Source organism: Balaenoptera physalus, assembly GCF_965194825.1.
Source record: "Balaenoptera physalus genome assembly, chromosome: 14".
Classification (NCBI taxonomy): domain Eukaryota; kingdom Metazoa; phylum Chordata; class Mammalia; order Artiodactyla; family Balaenopteridae; genus Balaenoptera; species Balaenoptera physalus.
The window spans coordinates 70,337,732-70,356,165 of NC_138893.1; the positions used below are offsets into that span (position 1 = coordinate 70,337,732).

Below are 18,434 nucleotides of genomic sequence, written 5' to 3' on the forward strand. Positions count from 1 at the left end.
GCAGCAAGACAGAGTTGAGGAGTGGCTTAATGTTTGTCATTTCTCATTGTAACTTGCACATTCGATATCTGTAAAGTTGTCTGAACAGTGAGTGGCATCAGTCTTTTTCTTAACTATTGTAGAGAATTAATAAAAGTGTTAATCTCAACATATTGATTATAAGTGGAGTGAATATTCTTCCCATTAAATTGAGTCAATATTAAATATACTTTAAGTATATCAGTATTTTGATCAAGAGCAATTATTTTGATTGAATTTTAAATATGGGTTTAGTTTAAATTCACAGCAGTAAGTTTTTCTTAATAACGTTAAGATTGTAAAACTGTTATTTCCAAAGCCATATTAGAAGCCAGTTTTTTGCTCAAGTTATAGTAAAATCTCAAATGAATTTCAGAAATATCAATAACTCTTAATTGCCACCAAAATACTATAGCTCTTAAAATTTTATAGCTACAGTTATTAAGGTAGATAATTGTTAAACTGCAGATATCCACATTTAAATGTTTATACTGCATCTCCTTTGGTACCCTTTGGATTGGGGGATGTTAAAAGAAAATAAAATGCTCAGGATTGAGAAGCATATTAAGAATATTTTAAAACTGCCAGTCACTCTATACTTTGTTATTTTTTATTGTTGATATTTGTAGACAGAATGAAATTGTAATGGTATCCCCTTGAGTGAAGAAAAAGACTTTAGGATTTCTTACCTTAGCAGTGGTTTGTTGATGGATAAGAAGACTAAAGCCCCGTATAGTTTACAACATAGAAAATGAGCTTCTCCTAATGGTTAGAATTTAGGAATATGTACCCAAGGTAGGTACCTTTTGGACTTAAATATGTGTTGGTTATAGCCCTGTTAATTATAATGCTGTTTTGAACCCATAGAAGTGAAAGTGGGTGACTCCTAGACATCTCGCCCCCTTTATTCTCTCAACTTGGAGAGTCTTAGGTCTTTCATTAGCTCTAGATTAGTCCTAACTAGGTGTCTTTAGCTTTAGCTGACTCTCAGTGGGAATTTCCCGTCAGGCCTTTTCTACAGCTTAACCTTTTCTGGATCTGGATAGTAGATGATCCTGCTTTCTCTGACTTAGCCCAAGACTTCAGATCAGTCTTGGGAGTTTTAACCATCTTGTAAAATGCCTGTGTATTTTGCCTTTCCAACATTTTTATCCTGCTTTCTTCTCTGTTCTGTTGCATTTGGAGGCTTCTCCTCAATGGTGTTCCCTGATTTTCATACCTTTGATAATGTACCGTGATGGATGGGCCACTTCTTAGAAGCAAATATTCTGTCGTTTCTTATTCATGTCAATGCTAATAGATCTTACAAAGCATCCATTATTTTTTATTTTAATTTTGGGGTACTCACGTTTCCATTAGGGTATGGCTCTCAGTTGTGAGGTCTTCCTTAAAATCTATTGCTGCTTTAGAAAGCTAGGGTCTGGGAGCTCCAAGTGCCAAACACTTAACAGAAATAACACACATTCAGTGTTGGGTGTTATGTGTCCCTGGTGAGCCCAGAGTGGCCTAGAAGACCAAACATTTCATACGTGCACCTTTCCCCGCCAGGTGATCAGAGATCTGCAATCCTGGTTCCCTCAGTGTAGTTGGTTCATTTTCCAGTTGAGCTGTGAGGTCAACTCCATTGCTTCATCTTTGCTCTCACTGCATGAATGCACATCTCCATTCTAGGACTGGCGTCTAGGGGTTCCTGTGAGGAATCTGCAGTCTTTTAGGGGACGTGGGCACAGACGGGACCTAACCAGTGTGCAGGGCATAATGAAATCGGACTGAGGTATTTGGGGAAGATTTTGTGGAGGAGGTTCATCCCAGCACTGGGCCTGGTCTGTTGGGTCATTCAGATATGTTGATATGGACCTGAGGATGCAGGTTAAAAACTTGCCACATTTACCCCCGAACTTCAGGTGCATCACTGAACAGGAAAATACTTGCATTGCTTTGGGGGCACATTGTTTCCTCAAGGGTCTCGTTTGGATTGCTTTGGGTATTGGCGTGGTGGCCGTGGTCTGCAGAGAAGTCCAGTTGCTAAGCTGCCACTTCAGGACAGGGAAGGCACAAGCCCTTGCCTTTGCCCGCCAGCTCCCACCTTTGGCAGTGGTAATCTGTTCGGGGGAGACTGAGGCCTGTTTGGCTTCCCTGGGAAAGAGTGCCACAATCCGTTGGTGATGTCTACCTTGGCACGGGGACAACAGGGGGAAGCAAGCAACATGCCAACTGTTTGCCAACAGTGAGATATAACAAACAAAAAAATGTCACCAACTCTTGCCTCTTTTCCCAGCAGTGGACGTACTGCTTGGGTCAGACTTGGAGTGTAGGTCCGTTGACACCCCGAGTGAGAGGATGCACTTCCAGATAAGGTCTGTCTCCTGCTGGCACAACTAGGGAGAACATTTATAATTTGACTTAAACCTATACTCTGAATCTCTCCTTTCTATATCCATTTGCCAGCCATTGTTTAAGTTGCTAACCTAACAGCTGTATTTCCTTGGCAACGAGCATAGACTAAGGCAAAGATTCCCAGCCCGTGGGCTGATCCTGCAGAATCACTGGGAGCTCCACCACTGGAGGTGCTGATTCAAGAAGTGTACGTGGGACTACCAGGTGGTAATTTAAAAAGGCTTTCCCAGGTGATTCTGATGCACTGGCAAGTTTGGGAACTACTTTGATATATATAAGTGGACTTTATATATTCTTTTCCTTTCTGAGGCTGTGACTTTTGGCAGATTGAGTTTGTATGTCATTTTCTGTAAACTTCTCGTTTATGTACCCTGCACAATTGTGTTTACATAGGAGAGGGCCTGGGGAGGAGCTTTGGGGTCACTTTATTCAGCTCAGTGCTGTATATAACAGTTCATCGGGTTCTTGTCAGGGTGTGTGCTTGAGAATCACGTGGGGAGCACCTTTAGGGCTTAGCCTGGAGCAGCAGGAGCTGGGCACTGTGCTTGGGCTTTGAGCTCCCACTAATTCTGAGGTGAGGTTGGTAGCATTCTTCATCATCAGAGGCCCTTACGATGTTCCCATTTAGGAAACCTTTGAGGAGGTTGGAAAGAATTGTTGGTAAGGATGTTGGGGTTTGAGGATGTAATGCTCAACTCTAGCCCGGTTAGCTTGGTATTGCTGCTGGGGTAAATCACCGCCCCGCCCCATCCTCAGTCAGGGGAACAGTAGAATTTAGAAACAGACTCTTCAGTAGGTGGTGCCTGAGTCTCCTCGGATTACCTGGTACTTTGGGCCAAGCTGCTGAGATCACAGCCTGAAATGGATTTGAATTGGTACTTCCAGATAGTTTGAAGGCTTCCCATACCCTGCCCCTGACCTTTCACTTTTGATAATTCCTTGTTTTTTTATAGTGAAATTGTGGTAATATTAAGATAGAAAAAACTACCTACACCTCTATTTTTTATTTTTCTATATTTCATTCCAGCCTTTGATCCTATGCATATATATCTTTCAGTTGTTCTAATTATAGTAGGCTGCACAAACACTTTAGCTTGGCCCTTTCAGGGTGATCAGTTTGCCCATGATCTCACTGGTTAAGAGCTGGGATTTGAAGCCAGGACTGGGTTGTGTAAACGGCAGTTTCCTTTCATTTGTGGAATGGGGTGGAGTGGGCAGTACCTATGTTTGGCCACATGGTGGTGCCAAGAATCAGGACATAGCTGCCCCTACCTCCCTGGGCTGGAGACCAAACCCCAGACCCAAGTCAGCTGGGTGAAGATTTGGGGAGATTGCTAGGGACTTTAGAAAACTTGACAGGTCTGGTGTGCATGGGCATAGCATTTGCCTCACGGTGTGGTGTAACCCGCGTCTGTAGTCGTGACACCGGTTGATGTAACTGGCTTCTAATACAGTTTTGTCTTTAGAGGTTTTTCTTTTCTTTTGCCCCATTTTGAACTTTATTTACCGTGAATAACTTTGAGTTAAAAAAGGTCAGATGGCTCCATTCATTGTGTAAATCTTACAGAGTATCTTCTAAGCCTCCGTAAGGCTTAATCATCTGGGAAAATGGTATCTTCATCACCCTCTCCCTTGAGCACTGTGGCTTCTGTGGCCAGGGGCGAGTTGGATCCTGGTTTGGAGGGTTTAGCTGTATACATGCATAGTTCTAGGAGGGGAAGGCTGTCGGTATTTTCAGATGCCGAGATGAGTAAAGCTGAGGAGGATAAATGTTGAAAACAGTCTCTTGGATTTGAAATTTGGAGGCCTGAGCAAGGGTGGTATCCGTGGGGGAGGGAGGAGGTTGTTATGAGGACTAAGATAGCTGACATTAGTGAACACTTACCACTTGGCAGTGCTTCACTTTATGTGGATCTGTTGGCTTAGTCCTCACAGCGCCCTAGGAGATAGGAACCTGAGCCGAGAAAGCTGAAGTCATTAGCCCAGGATAGCAGCAAGTAGAGAAGCCGGTGGTTTGGGTCAGGAGGGAGTGGTCTGTCAGTGTGGACTGGTGTGCTGGGCTCAGAAAGCATGGCCTCAGTGATCACTTTCTCCCGTTGCTTGATGAGGACCAAGGCCACACTTTTGCAGGCCCCATTCCTTTGCTTGAAACGGCACTAAAGGCCATGCCTCCTAGAACCACAGTCTCAGCTGCTCTGTCTCCATTTTATTGTCTTCGCCGAGCCTCTTCCTCTTCCTTTTGCCTAGAGCCAATCCCTTTGCACTGCGATTGTCCCATGTTTATCCTTCAGTTGCATCTTTCTTTGTGCTGCACACGGATTCAGGTCACACTTAGGCAAAAGCCAAATTATTGATACAGTGTAGAGCTTGATTTGCTTGTACCTTTAAAAAAAAAAAAAACGCAGATCATTTGATCTCTAAAAATCTGAATTTGGTAAAAATTTAATCTAGATTTGATCCAGAAACTAAGTATAATTATTTGAAGATTGTTCTTTTCATCAGTTTCTGGGAGTTGATTTCTTTCTCAAGAAATAAACTTGTGTTCTTTTCTTCTTCTAGGACTCTATATTTTAAAGAGAGAAGAAAAAGTTAACTCCCTTAAGGACTTTATTCTTAGAGAGCATCCTGGCTTCTTTTAAATGACGAAACTAAGACACAAATGAAGACTAATTCTGTTCCGTGCCCTGCACACACCTCTCATCCTCAGCTCCAGTGCATAAATTGTCTACATCAGTCTTAATTTACTCTGTGAGATCTGGACTCCTAACTGAGAGTATTTCATCTGCTCAGATGTGCCAATTAAGTCCACCAGATAGGCCATAAAAAGGCAGATAAGAAAAGTAAAACACTGAGTATCTCAATTTAGCAAATTAGACTAATCTGTAAGGAATTCTTATCTGTCTGAAATAGAAAACCTATTGCACTACAGAAATGCAAACTATATTAAATACCCAGCTAGGTGCCTTGAGAGTATTTTTTAAAAATCAGATGGTCCTCACTGTGCTTCTGTTGTAGAATTTTTTCATGGATGTTGCAGTAAGTGGAGCATGACCCTGAGATTGACATTTCACCCAATGTTAGAAATGATTTAACTGCATGATGTGTGACTTTTCCCTCACAATCACTAAAGATCTTGGTGGCTCTTGCAACGTAAAAATGAAAACAGAGCAATAAGGTCAGTTGTAAATTTCAAGCAGCAAAATACGTGACTTCCTTGAAATTTTGGAGAGGGCATGTTCATTTTATTAATATATAATCTCGGGCTACTAATATTTGATAATTCCCATTAATAGGTATATTTTGCCTTTTTTGTAGGTTGGTGTAGGCATTTGAGTATAGGCGATACCTCCTTTTGTTGCCTTTCGTTTTATCGTGCTTACAGATAACTGCGCTTTCTACAAATCGAAGGTGTGTGACACCCTGCCTTAAGCAAGTCTATCGTTGCCATTTTTCCAATAGCGTTTGCTCACTTCATATCTCTGTGTCACATTTGTAATTCTCACAGTATTTCAGACTTTTTCATTATTATATTTGTTATGGTGATCTGTGATCAGTGATCTTTGACGTTACTGCTGTGACTCACTGAAGGCTCAGATGGTGGTTAGCGTTTTTTTGGCTAACCATCTTTTAATTAAGGTCTGTACATTGTTCTTTTAGACATAATGCTGTCGCACACTTAATAGACTACAGTATAGTATAAACACAAGTTTTATATGTACTGAGAAACCACAAAATTCATGTGACTAGCTTTACTGCAATATTTGCTTTGTTGCGGTGGTCTGGAACTGAACCTGTGATATCTCCAAGGTATGCCTGTATATCGGTTTGTCTGGTATTAAGTGTATCTTACGTGTTTGTTCAGCCCAGATTACCTGTAGTCAAAAGAATTACTAAGCTGATTTTACTGTTACTTGGAAAAGTTGGCAGGTGTCCAGTGAAGAGTGAGTTTTGACCCACTCTGCACAGTAGTGAGGTGGGGAAGGAATCATGTTATCGTACAAAAACGAAGGCCGTCTTTCCTCTCCTCAAACTTTTAGCACTGATGTTTTTTGAGACAAATTTGAATTGAAGTTTTAAAATTTGATTTGCTCTTGTACAGTTGTTTTCACTGTATAGCATCTAAAGAGGTGATTATTGACCTTTTGGCTGGTGCTATGAGAAAAGGGGTGAATTTCGGAAGTTTGAAAATACTTTTTGAGAGGCAAGATTATGCAACAGTTAGGAGCACAGACTCCGGGTTAGAATCTTCACATTGGTGATCTTGAGCAGGCTGCTTTACCTGTCCCTGCCTACCTTTCTTTAATTGTGAAAAAGGGATTAAGAATAGTAACCTGTCTCATAGGGTTGTAAGGATTAACTTATTTAATACATGTAAATACTTAAAACAGTGCCCAGCACACTGTGAGCATCGGTAGCTATTAGTTGTTATTATTACTTAGAGTTTGTTTTCTGCCTCTAAATTTAAAAAATGTTTACATAATATGTATGTATATATAATTTCAAAACACAGCTTGTCCAGAGCTAGCCAGTGTTAACTTAAGGAGGTAATATATGGCATAGGGGGTAGAAATCACAGGCCATGGTGTCAGAATGCCACAGTCTCCCCTAATAACTATGAGGTCTTGTATATCTCCCCATTTGTATATGGGGATCTTAGCAGTACCTTCTTCAAGGGTGATATGAGGATTACAAAAGGTAATACATCTAAGATATTTGGCAAATGTCAGACACTCAACAAATATTAGCTACTCTTGTTATTTGCATGCCCACTAGGTAAAACATTTACTACAAAGATTCCATCAAGCCAGTAAGAGGGTCTGTGAGAATCATGAGGAAGAGCTTATATAAATATTGATATGTATGAAGACGTGACGTTCTTCCAAGGTAAAAAGCACTTTAACAGTTGTATGTAATATGCATAGGCAACTCATTAGCTGTTATAAACTTAGTTTTGTTTGATGTTAGGCTTTTCTTACCTCTCATACATTTTTTATTGGTATGATTAAGGTCCACTTAGTGATAAAATATCTGTATGACTATAAGTACGTTATCAGTAATTGTTTGGGGAGAAATAAAAAATTATTTCTCCTTTGAACATACTAGGGGTCATTAGACATCTGCCCAGGGGGCATTCTTCCAACCTCACAGCCTGCTTATTGGTTCTGAGTGTGGATAGGTCAAGATTACACTTTGGTTCCTCACAGTTTTCTCTGTTCTGAGGTCAGTGTTCCAGATGCTTCTCTTGTGCCTTATAAGGCTTAGTTTCCACATTCCTTGCTGTACTAGGTGTGTAGGGCATTGTGCCTAGAGTGACCATGATGATCTTGATCTTGGCTGATAGTACAGGTGCAGTAGCATGATGGCCTTCTAGACTTGGGGGCTGCACTTAACTCCTGCCTGCCCAAGATTGCGATTCCAAGTGTCTTGACATTTGTTACTATTTATTCACATTTAACCTACAATTAACTAAAGTTTCTCAATTTTACTTTTTTGTGTGATCTCCTGCCAATAATTACAGTATCTGACATGTATGTAGTATTAAAAAATAGTTTCCAAAGGGTATAGTATCCATATTATCTCATTTAGTCCTATAAGGACCTATTTGGCTCACCGTGTGGTCGAGGAGACAAATGCAGTGGTGTTAAATGATGTTTCTGAAGTTCGGACCTCCCCTTACTAGTTACGGACCTGCATCTGGTTTTCCCTTCTCAGTGGGTATCTGAAATCTGTGTTTTTTGCTGGGTTCTGCTCTAATGGCTGCCCCTGGAGTCTGAGGGACTATGGGAGTTAGAAAACCTCCCAGTGAATAACACACTCACCTCGTTTTATTTGGTTGCAGCTGTGCTGTTATATGTATGGATTAAAGAAAAAGATGAAAGTGGGAACACTAGAAACATTATTTCCTTTCTAGTAATGTAAATATAAGGGTAGTTAAACTTCTTTTTTCCTCTGCTAGACGGTGAAGTCTTTCATAAAAAGTTGAACCTTTTGCTCAGCCTTTCCCACCTGGTCCTAGGGAGGCTTGGACCCAAACTCAGGACTCCTGATTTCTTCCTATCAGCTGGTGTGCAAAAACCAGTCTTGTTGCAAAGTGAATCCCCTGGGAAACCCCCAAAAACAGACATCAGGGCTTGAAAATAACTTACAAAATTTTTGTCATTCAACGTAATGAGCTTACCCTCCTCTCCTTTTTTTTCCTCCTTATAAAATTCTAAATTAAACACCTGGCTTTGCAGTCACCCTTTGCCAGGCCTCATTCTTTGCAGTGGGCCCAGCCATGTTTAGGCAGTGGCTACAGGTCAGAGAAGTACTTTCAAGTCACGTATGTAGAAGGGGTAGGAAATGCAGCAGGAGGCAGGCCATAAAGGAGGTAGAACGGGATGTTTCTTGAACCCATTTCTGAGGGACCCACTTTGACCGTTTTCAAGCCATGCTTCTCTACCCCTGGTGTCTTCCTCATCCCTAGCCCAATTCAGAACCTCGTTTATTCATTCCCTTGGCATTTATTGAGCGTCTTGTGAGGTGGGCATTATACTAGTCTCTAAAGATACGAAAATGACTGAGACAGTCTCTGACCTCAAGTGGCTCCCAGCCTAATGGGGGAGACAGATACGGATTTCAAAAGATGCTAACACTCTGGTAGATGCTAGCGTTCTAGTGGAGACGTCAGGTGTGCCCAGGTACCGTGGTGTTGGGAAGGCACCTACCTGGAGGATGGGACGCCTAACTGGCCGGTCAGGGACGACGTCTTCCAGAGGTGCTACTCGGGCGGAGCTCTGAAGGGTCCACAGGTGTGTGGGGGAGGGAGGTTGGGGGCAGTACGGGGCATGCACGTGCGCAGAGAGGAGGCTCTGAAGTTCAGCACAGGGGCAGCTAGCCATGTTTTTCTGCCCCGGCATTTTGAACATCCTTGAAATGCCGGAAATTCTCGTTCGAAAATAAATTAACTTCTCAGGTGTATCCTAAGGGTTCCATCGACAAGGCGTGCCAGTAGGTTACCACTGAAGGGCGTATGTTTCTGGTGCAGTTCAGCTGACTGTGCGGCGTTGCTAGCAATCTGGCCCTGGGTCCGAGTTGCTTCTGACAGATCATTATTGCCGTATCAGCCCCAGGTCCCACAGCCTGGGCTGATTTCTCATTCCTGCGTGAGTGTGGCGAAGCCAAGGAGCATTTGCCCTGCCTGCATCTGATTGGAGTTGTAAGTTTATGTTTATTACTGGGTTCTCTTCTGAGTAGCTGCCAGTGGAGTCGGCAGCGGGCTGACTACGGCAGTCGTGTGGGGAGTTGGAAACCCTGCCAGAGAACACCAGGCCCGCTTGGTTTTATGTGGCTGCAGCTGTGACTCTTACATGTGTGGCTCTTTTAAAACAAGAGGAAAGAAAACATGAAAAAGTTATTTCTTTTCCAAAAATGTAAATATTGGACTACTTACCCTCCCCTCCACTTTTAAAATCTGTTATCTAGCTTATTTGTCGAAACAACAGGATTTAGACATTTCGAGGCCATTTCAGATATTTAAGATTTCAGATCACTGGGGTCCAGATCTTAATTTTGACCTGCCCCCAACCAGTTTTAGGTCATTCTGTAGCTATCTTTTTGTTACTGTTGTATTAAACGTGGCCATACTTCATGACAATTTACTGTTTACAAATCTGTTCTAGAACTTTTAAATTGAGATATTCCAGCAGGTACCTTCTGATGACTAGGTGTCTTTACTCATGGTGATCATGCTATTCACAGTCATTTACTGAACATCCATTTGACAGACTGTCATAGTTTTTGTGCAAATATACACGTTCAGGAGTTCTGTCAAGCATTCGTGGTGCGTTGCGTTATCACATGCAGATTGTATTGGACTATACATTGCCTCTGTTTCTTCCTCTGTAAGTGAACATTATAGTTCCCTCAGGGTTGTGTGAGGATTTCATTAAGTAGATATGATTATATATAATAACATAGTAATTCATTAAGCACCTATTATATTCTAGGCTCGTGCTAAGTGCTTTATATGTGGCACCTCATTTAATTCTCCCCTAAATCCAGTGAAGTAGATGCCTCTGTTCCCCCATCTCAGAGTCGAGGAAACTTAGATGCTAAAGAGGTTAAGTTGCTTGCTGAGGGCTGAAGTGCTAATGCATGGCAGTAGAATTTGATTCTAGGCTGTCTGAGTCTGAGGGTTTGGGCCCGTGCTCATTGCATATGTCAGACCCACTTTATTCACCCCCTTTACACCTGCTGGCTGGACAGGTCACTTGGCCTGCCAGGCTGTAGGACCAGCAAGTTAAGCACACTAAAGAGGGCAGTTTTAGACCCTGGTAGCATCTGGGATGGGAAAGGCATCTGTTTCTCTCAGAGTTCAGGTGAATCTGGCCCTCCTCCACCCCTCTAGTGTGCCACGTGGTACTTCTTGTCGACCAGCACTTGGTGCTGCCCTGCTTCAGCGTGCGCGGGTTAGACGGTCAGGTCTCTTGGCTGTAAACCACATGAGGAATTACTGCTTTATATACCAGGAGAATCTCTTAGCCTGAGCCACACATGCATGTGGTTTTATAACCCTGGTACTCTCTGTCTTTAATATGTGTATATGATTCTACTGGGGCGATTTGTCTTTACAATGATACAAATACTTGTAGGCAATAATGATTTTCCCCCACCACCTTTAGTCATCTGTTAGCCAAACTGAATAAACATTTGTCTCTTTTCATCTTTCTTTACAAAGCGGAAGGCACTGGAATGCAGTCATTTCTGTAGTGGCTTATGTGGTTTCCTAGGTGCTGTGTGTTCTGTGGCGACATGATGCCTGTATGTTTTAGAAGGGAGGGAGGAGGAGGAAGCTGAAAATCTGTTGAAACAGAGTGATGCGGTGGGAAATTTAACAGCCACAAAGACTAACTGGCTAAGTCTAAGGCAATAGCTATCATTTATCAATGAAGGGTAATGTGTGGTACTCTTGTATGCAAGATATTTCACGACCTCGTTGTGTCAAACTTGCTAAGCCAGGATCTTCTGTTTTTCTTTTTCTTCCTGTAAAATTATTTTTGAGTAGTTGCACAATGAAGTATTCTTAAGTGGCTGTGATAGGTTTTGTGATTTTTTTCCACAAAATTTGTATTATCCACAAATTCGCTGAAAACAATTATCTTTTAATATGCAGGTGTTTGGTTCTGAGCTCTGATAGTAAGACTTTGGGTACTGAGGACTGTCTCATTATCTGAAATTGCCTGCTTGCTAAATTTCAGATAGTGAGAAGCAGGAATTCAGATATATACATTAGGAAAATGTTTATACATCATTTTGGTTTCTAAGTTCCAATGGTAAGGGTTACCTTTATACCAGGGTTTCTCAGCTTTGACACCATTGACGTTTGAGACCAGATAGCATTTTGTTGTGGAGGACTGTCTTGGACGTTGTAGGATGTTTAGCAGCATCCTGGCCTCTACCTGCTAGATGCTAGTAGTGTTTCTCCCCTCCCCCCAGCAGTTGTAACAACCAGTTATGTCTCCAGACATTGTCAAGTTACCCTGGGGTGGGGGTGAGGGGGTTGCCCTCGGAGGATGGCCAGATTGCCCCCTGTTGAGAACCACTATGGTATACCACTGCACTTACCTAAATTTGTAGATAATGTGAAACTCAGAAGAGTAGCAGAGACTATTATAGCCACTTAGAGGTACTTCATTTCATCAATTGCATGGTGATTTTAAGGAAGAAAAATACAAATAAAAGGGAGAAAGAGATCACCTTTAGAAGTTAAGCACAAAAAGGCCATTAAATTTTTCCCATAAAAAGACTGTCACATATTAAATCTTATGGTTATGTGATAGCTGTTTCCTTAGACTTGGCCATATACTGTCTCTTTTGTTGGCTGTTCTTGGAAGTCACCAGCACTGCTTATTTATAGGTTCTCTTAGTGCCCTGCGAAGCAGTTTCAAATCACCAACCAATTCTTCCTTCCTGATCCTCAGCTAGCCCTTCCTTTCCTTACTCTGAAGAGCTGAAATTTTCAACAAGACCAGAATTTATCGGAGGACGTGCTTTAAAGGTCCTCCAGCATCTAGTGCACGGGGCTGTGTTTGGCCTCTGTGCTGATTTGGTAGTTGGTGCTGGAAAACATACCATTCCTCCAACTGGGAAGCGTGTGCAGTATTATCCTTCCATGTTCTCCTTTACCTTCCCTCACACTTTCTCTATTACTCCTGCGTAGTCAGTGGCAGAGAAATGCCTTCTTATTGTGTTGCTGTTCTCATTCCCTTCCTGTGAGCTTTCTGCTTGGAAGGCATTTATCTGTGTTATTGTTTTATTTCATTTACACCATTTTGTGAAATTCAAAGTGTCAGTTGCATGCATACTGAAAAAAGCCATCCTTTCATCATGGAAGTGACTAGAATATGAGGCTGTTGACTTTTTTTTTTCCACTTGTGACCCCAGTGTCCATTATAGTTATATAGGTGCAAAATTAGTCTGGCTAAATGGCTGCACCTTCCCAACAGCCTTGCTGTATTGCTAATACTTTCAGATCTTCAGACGTTTCTTTTGTTATGCATACATGCTGTCACCCTTCTGAAATATAAATGTTCATCTTATTTCATATCTGAAAAGCAGCATATAACTAAATTTATAACTCAGGTTTTATTTAGTGGACACATTTTTTTCGCAGTGGTATAATTATCAGTACTTTATATTGTTGATGCCTCCCCCTAATTAAGTAATCAATATGTGAATCTGATATATAGTAATTTTGACCAAAAATTTGCTTTATGTTCAAGATGTTGTGCTGTTTTATGCTATGACCATCATATCTTTAGCACAGAAATAGTAATTATAAATAAAATTTATTTTTTCTTATGTTGTCATTTTGGAGCTATGACGTTTAGTATCTATAAATTTAGTTATATTGAAATTTTCACTGACTCTTTTCTAGAATTAAGTTCATATATCTTAGGAACTAGCAGAGAAATTTTCCCTTTAGGATATGCCAGGAGAGGAGCAAGTAGTTTTGATAATGAAATGAGACCTTACAGGAATATTTCTAGAGCAGCTATAATAATTCAAATGAGAATTGAATTGAGGAGGAAGGAAAAGAGAATCAGTTGGTTTTTTTTTTTTTTCCTTTGAATATCAGTGTTTTGGGTAATGATGGCAGCAGAAAGCTAAAAGACTGTTCTATTTTGTCTTTTTTTTCCTGTGTATTACTTAGAACTATCTATTTTAACCTGGTTTGGAACCAAAATAATGGAAATATGATTTTTGTTTTCACGGTAGGAGATGGAATAAACTGAGACTGCAGGACAAAGAGAAGAGTTTGAGGCTTGAAGATGATTCTGAGGAAAGTGATGCCGAATTTGACGAAGGTTTTAAAGTGCCGGGTTTTCTGTTCAAAAAGCTTTTTAAGTATGTGCCATGTGTTCCTTCCTTTACATCTGTCATCAAGCCATTGTGTACAAATTAATATTTTAGAAACTACATAGTACTTACCTGTGGGCCCTTAAGGTACTTGCAACAATTTATTGCAAACACAGATACTGTCAAATGAAATTTTAGCCACATGCTGTTCATTAAAATTAGATGGTAATAAATTGACTAAAGTGCGCATTGGGTATGTTTATAAACTGATGAATCTATGTGGACCTGTCTCAGCAGACTAAAAGCTACACATTTAAAAGCTATCTACATCGAGTTCTTTTTTTGTTGCTGTTCTTAGCAATTTGAAGGGGCCAAACCTCTAACTTCTAAATCAGATTAATTAAGAAGAGTTGCTCATTAAAATCAATATTGGGGAGGTTTTTACTTCTATATTGAAATAAAAAACTGTGTAGAGATTATTTTTCTGAGTGTCCTATACTGTACCTAAGGGTATAATACTTTTGAGCTGACCAAATGTGTATCTAAATATTTCCTGTAGATGTTATTCTGATATCAAAAGAGAAGATGTAGGCAAACACCTTCAGGGTTGAGTTGCTATTTGAAACTGACTATGTTTCATATGTGAAGTGGCCCAGGGTTGCAGATAACCGGATGCCCTGTGATAGATGCGTGCCTGTAGCCTATAAGGTCCAGGCGAGTCTCCGTGATGAATGTAAATACTGAGCCACGTTTTCAATCTCAGTCCTCCTGGGGTTTACTAAACAAGGTGCTTTAGGAAGGCTTCCTCGATGCATATAGGAAGTTAAAGCATTAAATAGCTTCTTTCTGTCTCTTGTATCATCACTTGGTAGTTGGGTGCAGGATGTAAACTTCTTTCTTTGAGACGGTTATGTTTAATCTCCTTCATAGATTCAGCTGTCAGCCATGCCCTAACCTTGTGCAAGATGTCTCCTTAAAAAGAGCATGCTTTTTATATTTCCTCTCGAAGAGCTTTTATTATAGTTTTAATTTTTCTCCTGGGTTGGAGGGGACAAAGGGAGTGGTTATTTTATCCCACTAAACATAATAGGATGGCTGAATCCTAAATATGTGAACTATCTTGGTTGGGTTACCATACTGGACAGAAGAACTGTAAAGAAGTTCAAACCTGAATCTCTAGTAATTTTTGTAGATGTTTTATAGCCTGGGGAGGTGGCTACTGTGTTTATTGCTTCTCCCAAATGAAAATTTAACTATGGAAAGGTAAATAAAGATAATATTTATTGGCAACTCTTTTCATCTTCTCTAAAGTGATTGCTTATTAAGAAACACGCCAAATAGTATCAGTGTTATATTAGCAAAAGGAATACCCAGATTATAGATTAAATTGGTTTTAACAAAGACAGGATACTTCTACATGAGTATTAAGTGATTTGGCAAATATCCTCAAGAATCAAGTTGAATGTGCATTTTTGTATAAATGTGGTATTTTCTAGCAAAGGAATTTCACAGTTAATAGAACCAAACTTGGCTTACTAGGAGTATATAGGATTTAGTGTATTGACTATTAACCCTATTGTAGTTAACGTAAATGCACGTTTTTTAAAAAAAATTTGTCTTAATTGCACATTCCTGGAAAGTATTTTGTTGTTTTCATTTTTCATCTCTCAAAAACAGGATTTTAAATACTTCATAAATGTTATGAAACTTCTGTTTCTTTTATTCTGCTACATGAAATAAAAGTAATAGGATTGGTAGAGTCTCCATTTTTCTTTTATGATTAGGTTTTAGCCAGGCCAATTTAATTTTAAGCTGTAGATCTATTTTTACTGTACTTACCGCACTCTGTGGAATTAAATTAACAGGGTATATTTGTACGCAAGGGAGTCAGCAGGTACAGTTATCTATTTAACTGTTTGCTGTTTTCTGCAAGATCATGGTTAACTTTTAAAATTCTGTTTTGAAAGTTTGCCCGGAAAATGTATTTGACTCTGTGATTTAGCAATCAGATGACAAAATTCAATCTTTCAACTTTACTTTTAGCCACACTAGTAAATGCAATCTTGGGTTAATGTGACAATGCCAAGATATACCAATTATCTGTGGTTATTTTGTGATGCTTCAGTCTCATGGGGGAAGCAGAGTACAGTAATTTCTTTACTCTTATACAGTAGTTTGTAAAAATCTTTTAACTTTTCCTAAAGAGTAATTTTTATGTCTTCAAAGGTTCTGAAAACTGAATTCCGTAGCCTGCTTTCATTTAAAGTATGTAATTGTTTTACAGTGTTTATTATTAGGAAATTAAAGCAACAAAACCTGAGTCAGTTAGTGACACTGCTGGAACCAGAACCCAGGCCCCCTAACTCCTCATCCAGTGATACATGCCTACCAATCAGTGTGCTTGTGCAGCCTGAGGGCCTTCATGGAAAGAGAGAGCCGCTCTTCACCATCTTTGTACAATGTCCCCAGCTGTGGTTGGGGATTTCCATGTAGTGATGTGACTTACAGGGCTGCCTGGTAGATATTTTTCCTGAAGTCATTTCTTTAGTGTTGTTCATCGTCTTATACGCACAATCATACACTGTTTGAACGCCCTTGGAAATTACATCTGTAGATGAGGAAACATCTAGCACAGTGTCTCTGCCTCTCGTGGGTCACCTAGAATCCAGGTGTCCTAACTCCCTCTGGGATACCATGCTGGTCACCATTTTTTATCCTTTCATGATTTCTTGATTGTCCCTCTCTTGATTCCTTAAGTTGATTGGCCCCAAAGAGAGAGAGGGGTTGGACCTGTGTTGCGTGGAGGCAGTGTTGTATAATGGGAAAACACTGGAATGGCCACTGGGAGATTTTGGCCCCTACTCTGTCCGGAGGAGCTGGTCCCATAATTGTTCTGTACCTCAGTAAAAGGAGGCTGATTGACTGGAATTTAGTGATTCTGAACGTACATCAGTTTTTTGGGGAGCTTTTTGGACTACATCTTTTTCCATAGCTGAGATTAGTCCAATGTAAGTAGTTCACGACCAACTTTTATTTTTAGATGAGGATTTTTCATTCTCAACACAACTGACATTTTGGGCTGAATAATTCTTTGTTGTAGGGACTGTTCTGTGCATTGTAGGATGTTTAGCAGCATCTCTGGCCTCTACCCACTAGATTACACTTGCACTTTCCCAGTTGTAACAACCAAAAATGTCTCTAGGTATTGTCCAGTGTCCCCTAGGGGGCAAAATACCCGCTTTACCCCCCATTTACCCCCATCCCTGGTTGAGAACTGCTGGTCAAGATTATCTCCAAAGTGGAATCGCTTTGTAATCAGAGGTTCTGGATTTCAGTTCTGACTTGCTCATTTTTTTCCTAGCAGTGTGACCTTTAGCAAGTTACTTAACCTCTCTGTGCCTTCATTTCCTAACTATAAAATGGGCTGATCCTCTTTGTGTGGGCTGGTTGTGAGGTTGTATCCAAACCTCACCTGGCCAGGTGCCTCCCCAGCAGCAGGCCCCGTAAATGGTTGGCAGCCTTTATTTTCTGATTATATACCACGTGTTAAATAGAATTTGTCCTTCATCCCAAATTAAATGATCTTTTATCCATAGTAGACTTCACTGTGTTTGGATTTTAAATCCTCTCGTCCAGGGTACCTACTGTGTGTGTATATTATAATTAGCAAACTTAAGCAGCAAAATTCTCATTCAAAGTTTTCCTTATATGATAGATAATAATGGCAACAGCTAGAGTCAAACTTTTGGAATTGATTTGCAGAATACTGGGGGAAAGTTAATTATGACATACTTTCTAAGAGAAGAGTAGATACAACTAGTTTAACAGGGACTGAAATCCACAATGAGATTTTAGGTAGACATATCACATACCAAAGAGTAAAAAAATTTGGGCAGTAAAACAACAACAAAACCACCTTCTTTTAAGATGGGCAACTCACTAGCCTTGGTATTTTCTTTCAAAAAAAAAAATTCTTTAGCTTTCATTGTCTTTTAAGTGATTTTTGCTTTAGATTTTTTTTTACTTGGCATATGATCTTCATACCATTCCATAGTGTTAAATCTTTCACTCTCAAAAATGCTTTTTGCATTATTCCTTTTTTAACTTCATTTTTAGATTATTGAATTAGACATACCATTGATGGAGAAGGGCAAATACCAACTCTTTTTTTGTTTTTAGAGGGGAATATATTATTGCTCTTTGACCTGTACTCCTTATTTAAGATTTTAATAGCTCTGACCTTTTTGTGTCTATGATAAAGTCCCTGAATCAAGTTCTACTTTAAAATATTAAAAGACCTTTTGTATTGTTGAGTCTTTAAACTGTTTTTTTTTTCGCATCTGCTAGTAATATGACAGAATCATATGTTATGTACTAATTTTGTGAGCAGCCCTATTATTCAGACTTGTTTATGGCCTTAAAATTTAATTTTTCCTGTAAAAAGATAATATGATTACCAAGTGACTTTTCAACAGTGTATACTGTAAATTGTAGTGTTCTCTCTCCTGCTTTTTGAAGCTGTTCAGATGGAAAAAGTAAATGTTAATGCATCTTTTCATAGAAAAATTATTGGAACTTTGTATAACTAAAAATATTTGCAGTTTTTTCCAGAAGGATATTGAATAAAAGATAATAAGTTTATGCTGGTTTACCAAGCTATTTCTAATGTTGAAAAAGAA

General features: G+C 39.9%; 1 protein-coding gene across 4 annotated transcripts in view; it reads left to right on the forward strand.

Annotated features, from left to right (window-relative positions):
* Positions 1 to 18,434, forward strand: part of ERCC6 (ERCC excision repair 6, chromatin remodeling factor) — a 75,413-nt gene that overhangs the window by 16,894 nt on the left and 40,085 nt on the right. For 2 of the 4 annotated variants that reach the window (XM_082423449.1, XM_082423451.1), the window contains exons 6-7: positions 5,546 to 5,590; positions 13,675 to 13,803. In XM_082423449.1, the coding sequence (XP_082279575.1) occupies positions 5,546 to 5,590; positions 13,675 to 13,803 (174 nt within the window). The remainder of the gene's footprint in view (positions 1 to 5,545; positions 5,591 to 13,674; positions 13,804 to 18,434) is intronic. The other 2 variants (XM_082423450.1, XM_082423452.1) reach the window with 1 other exon arrangement.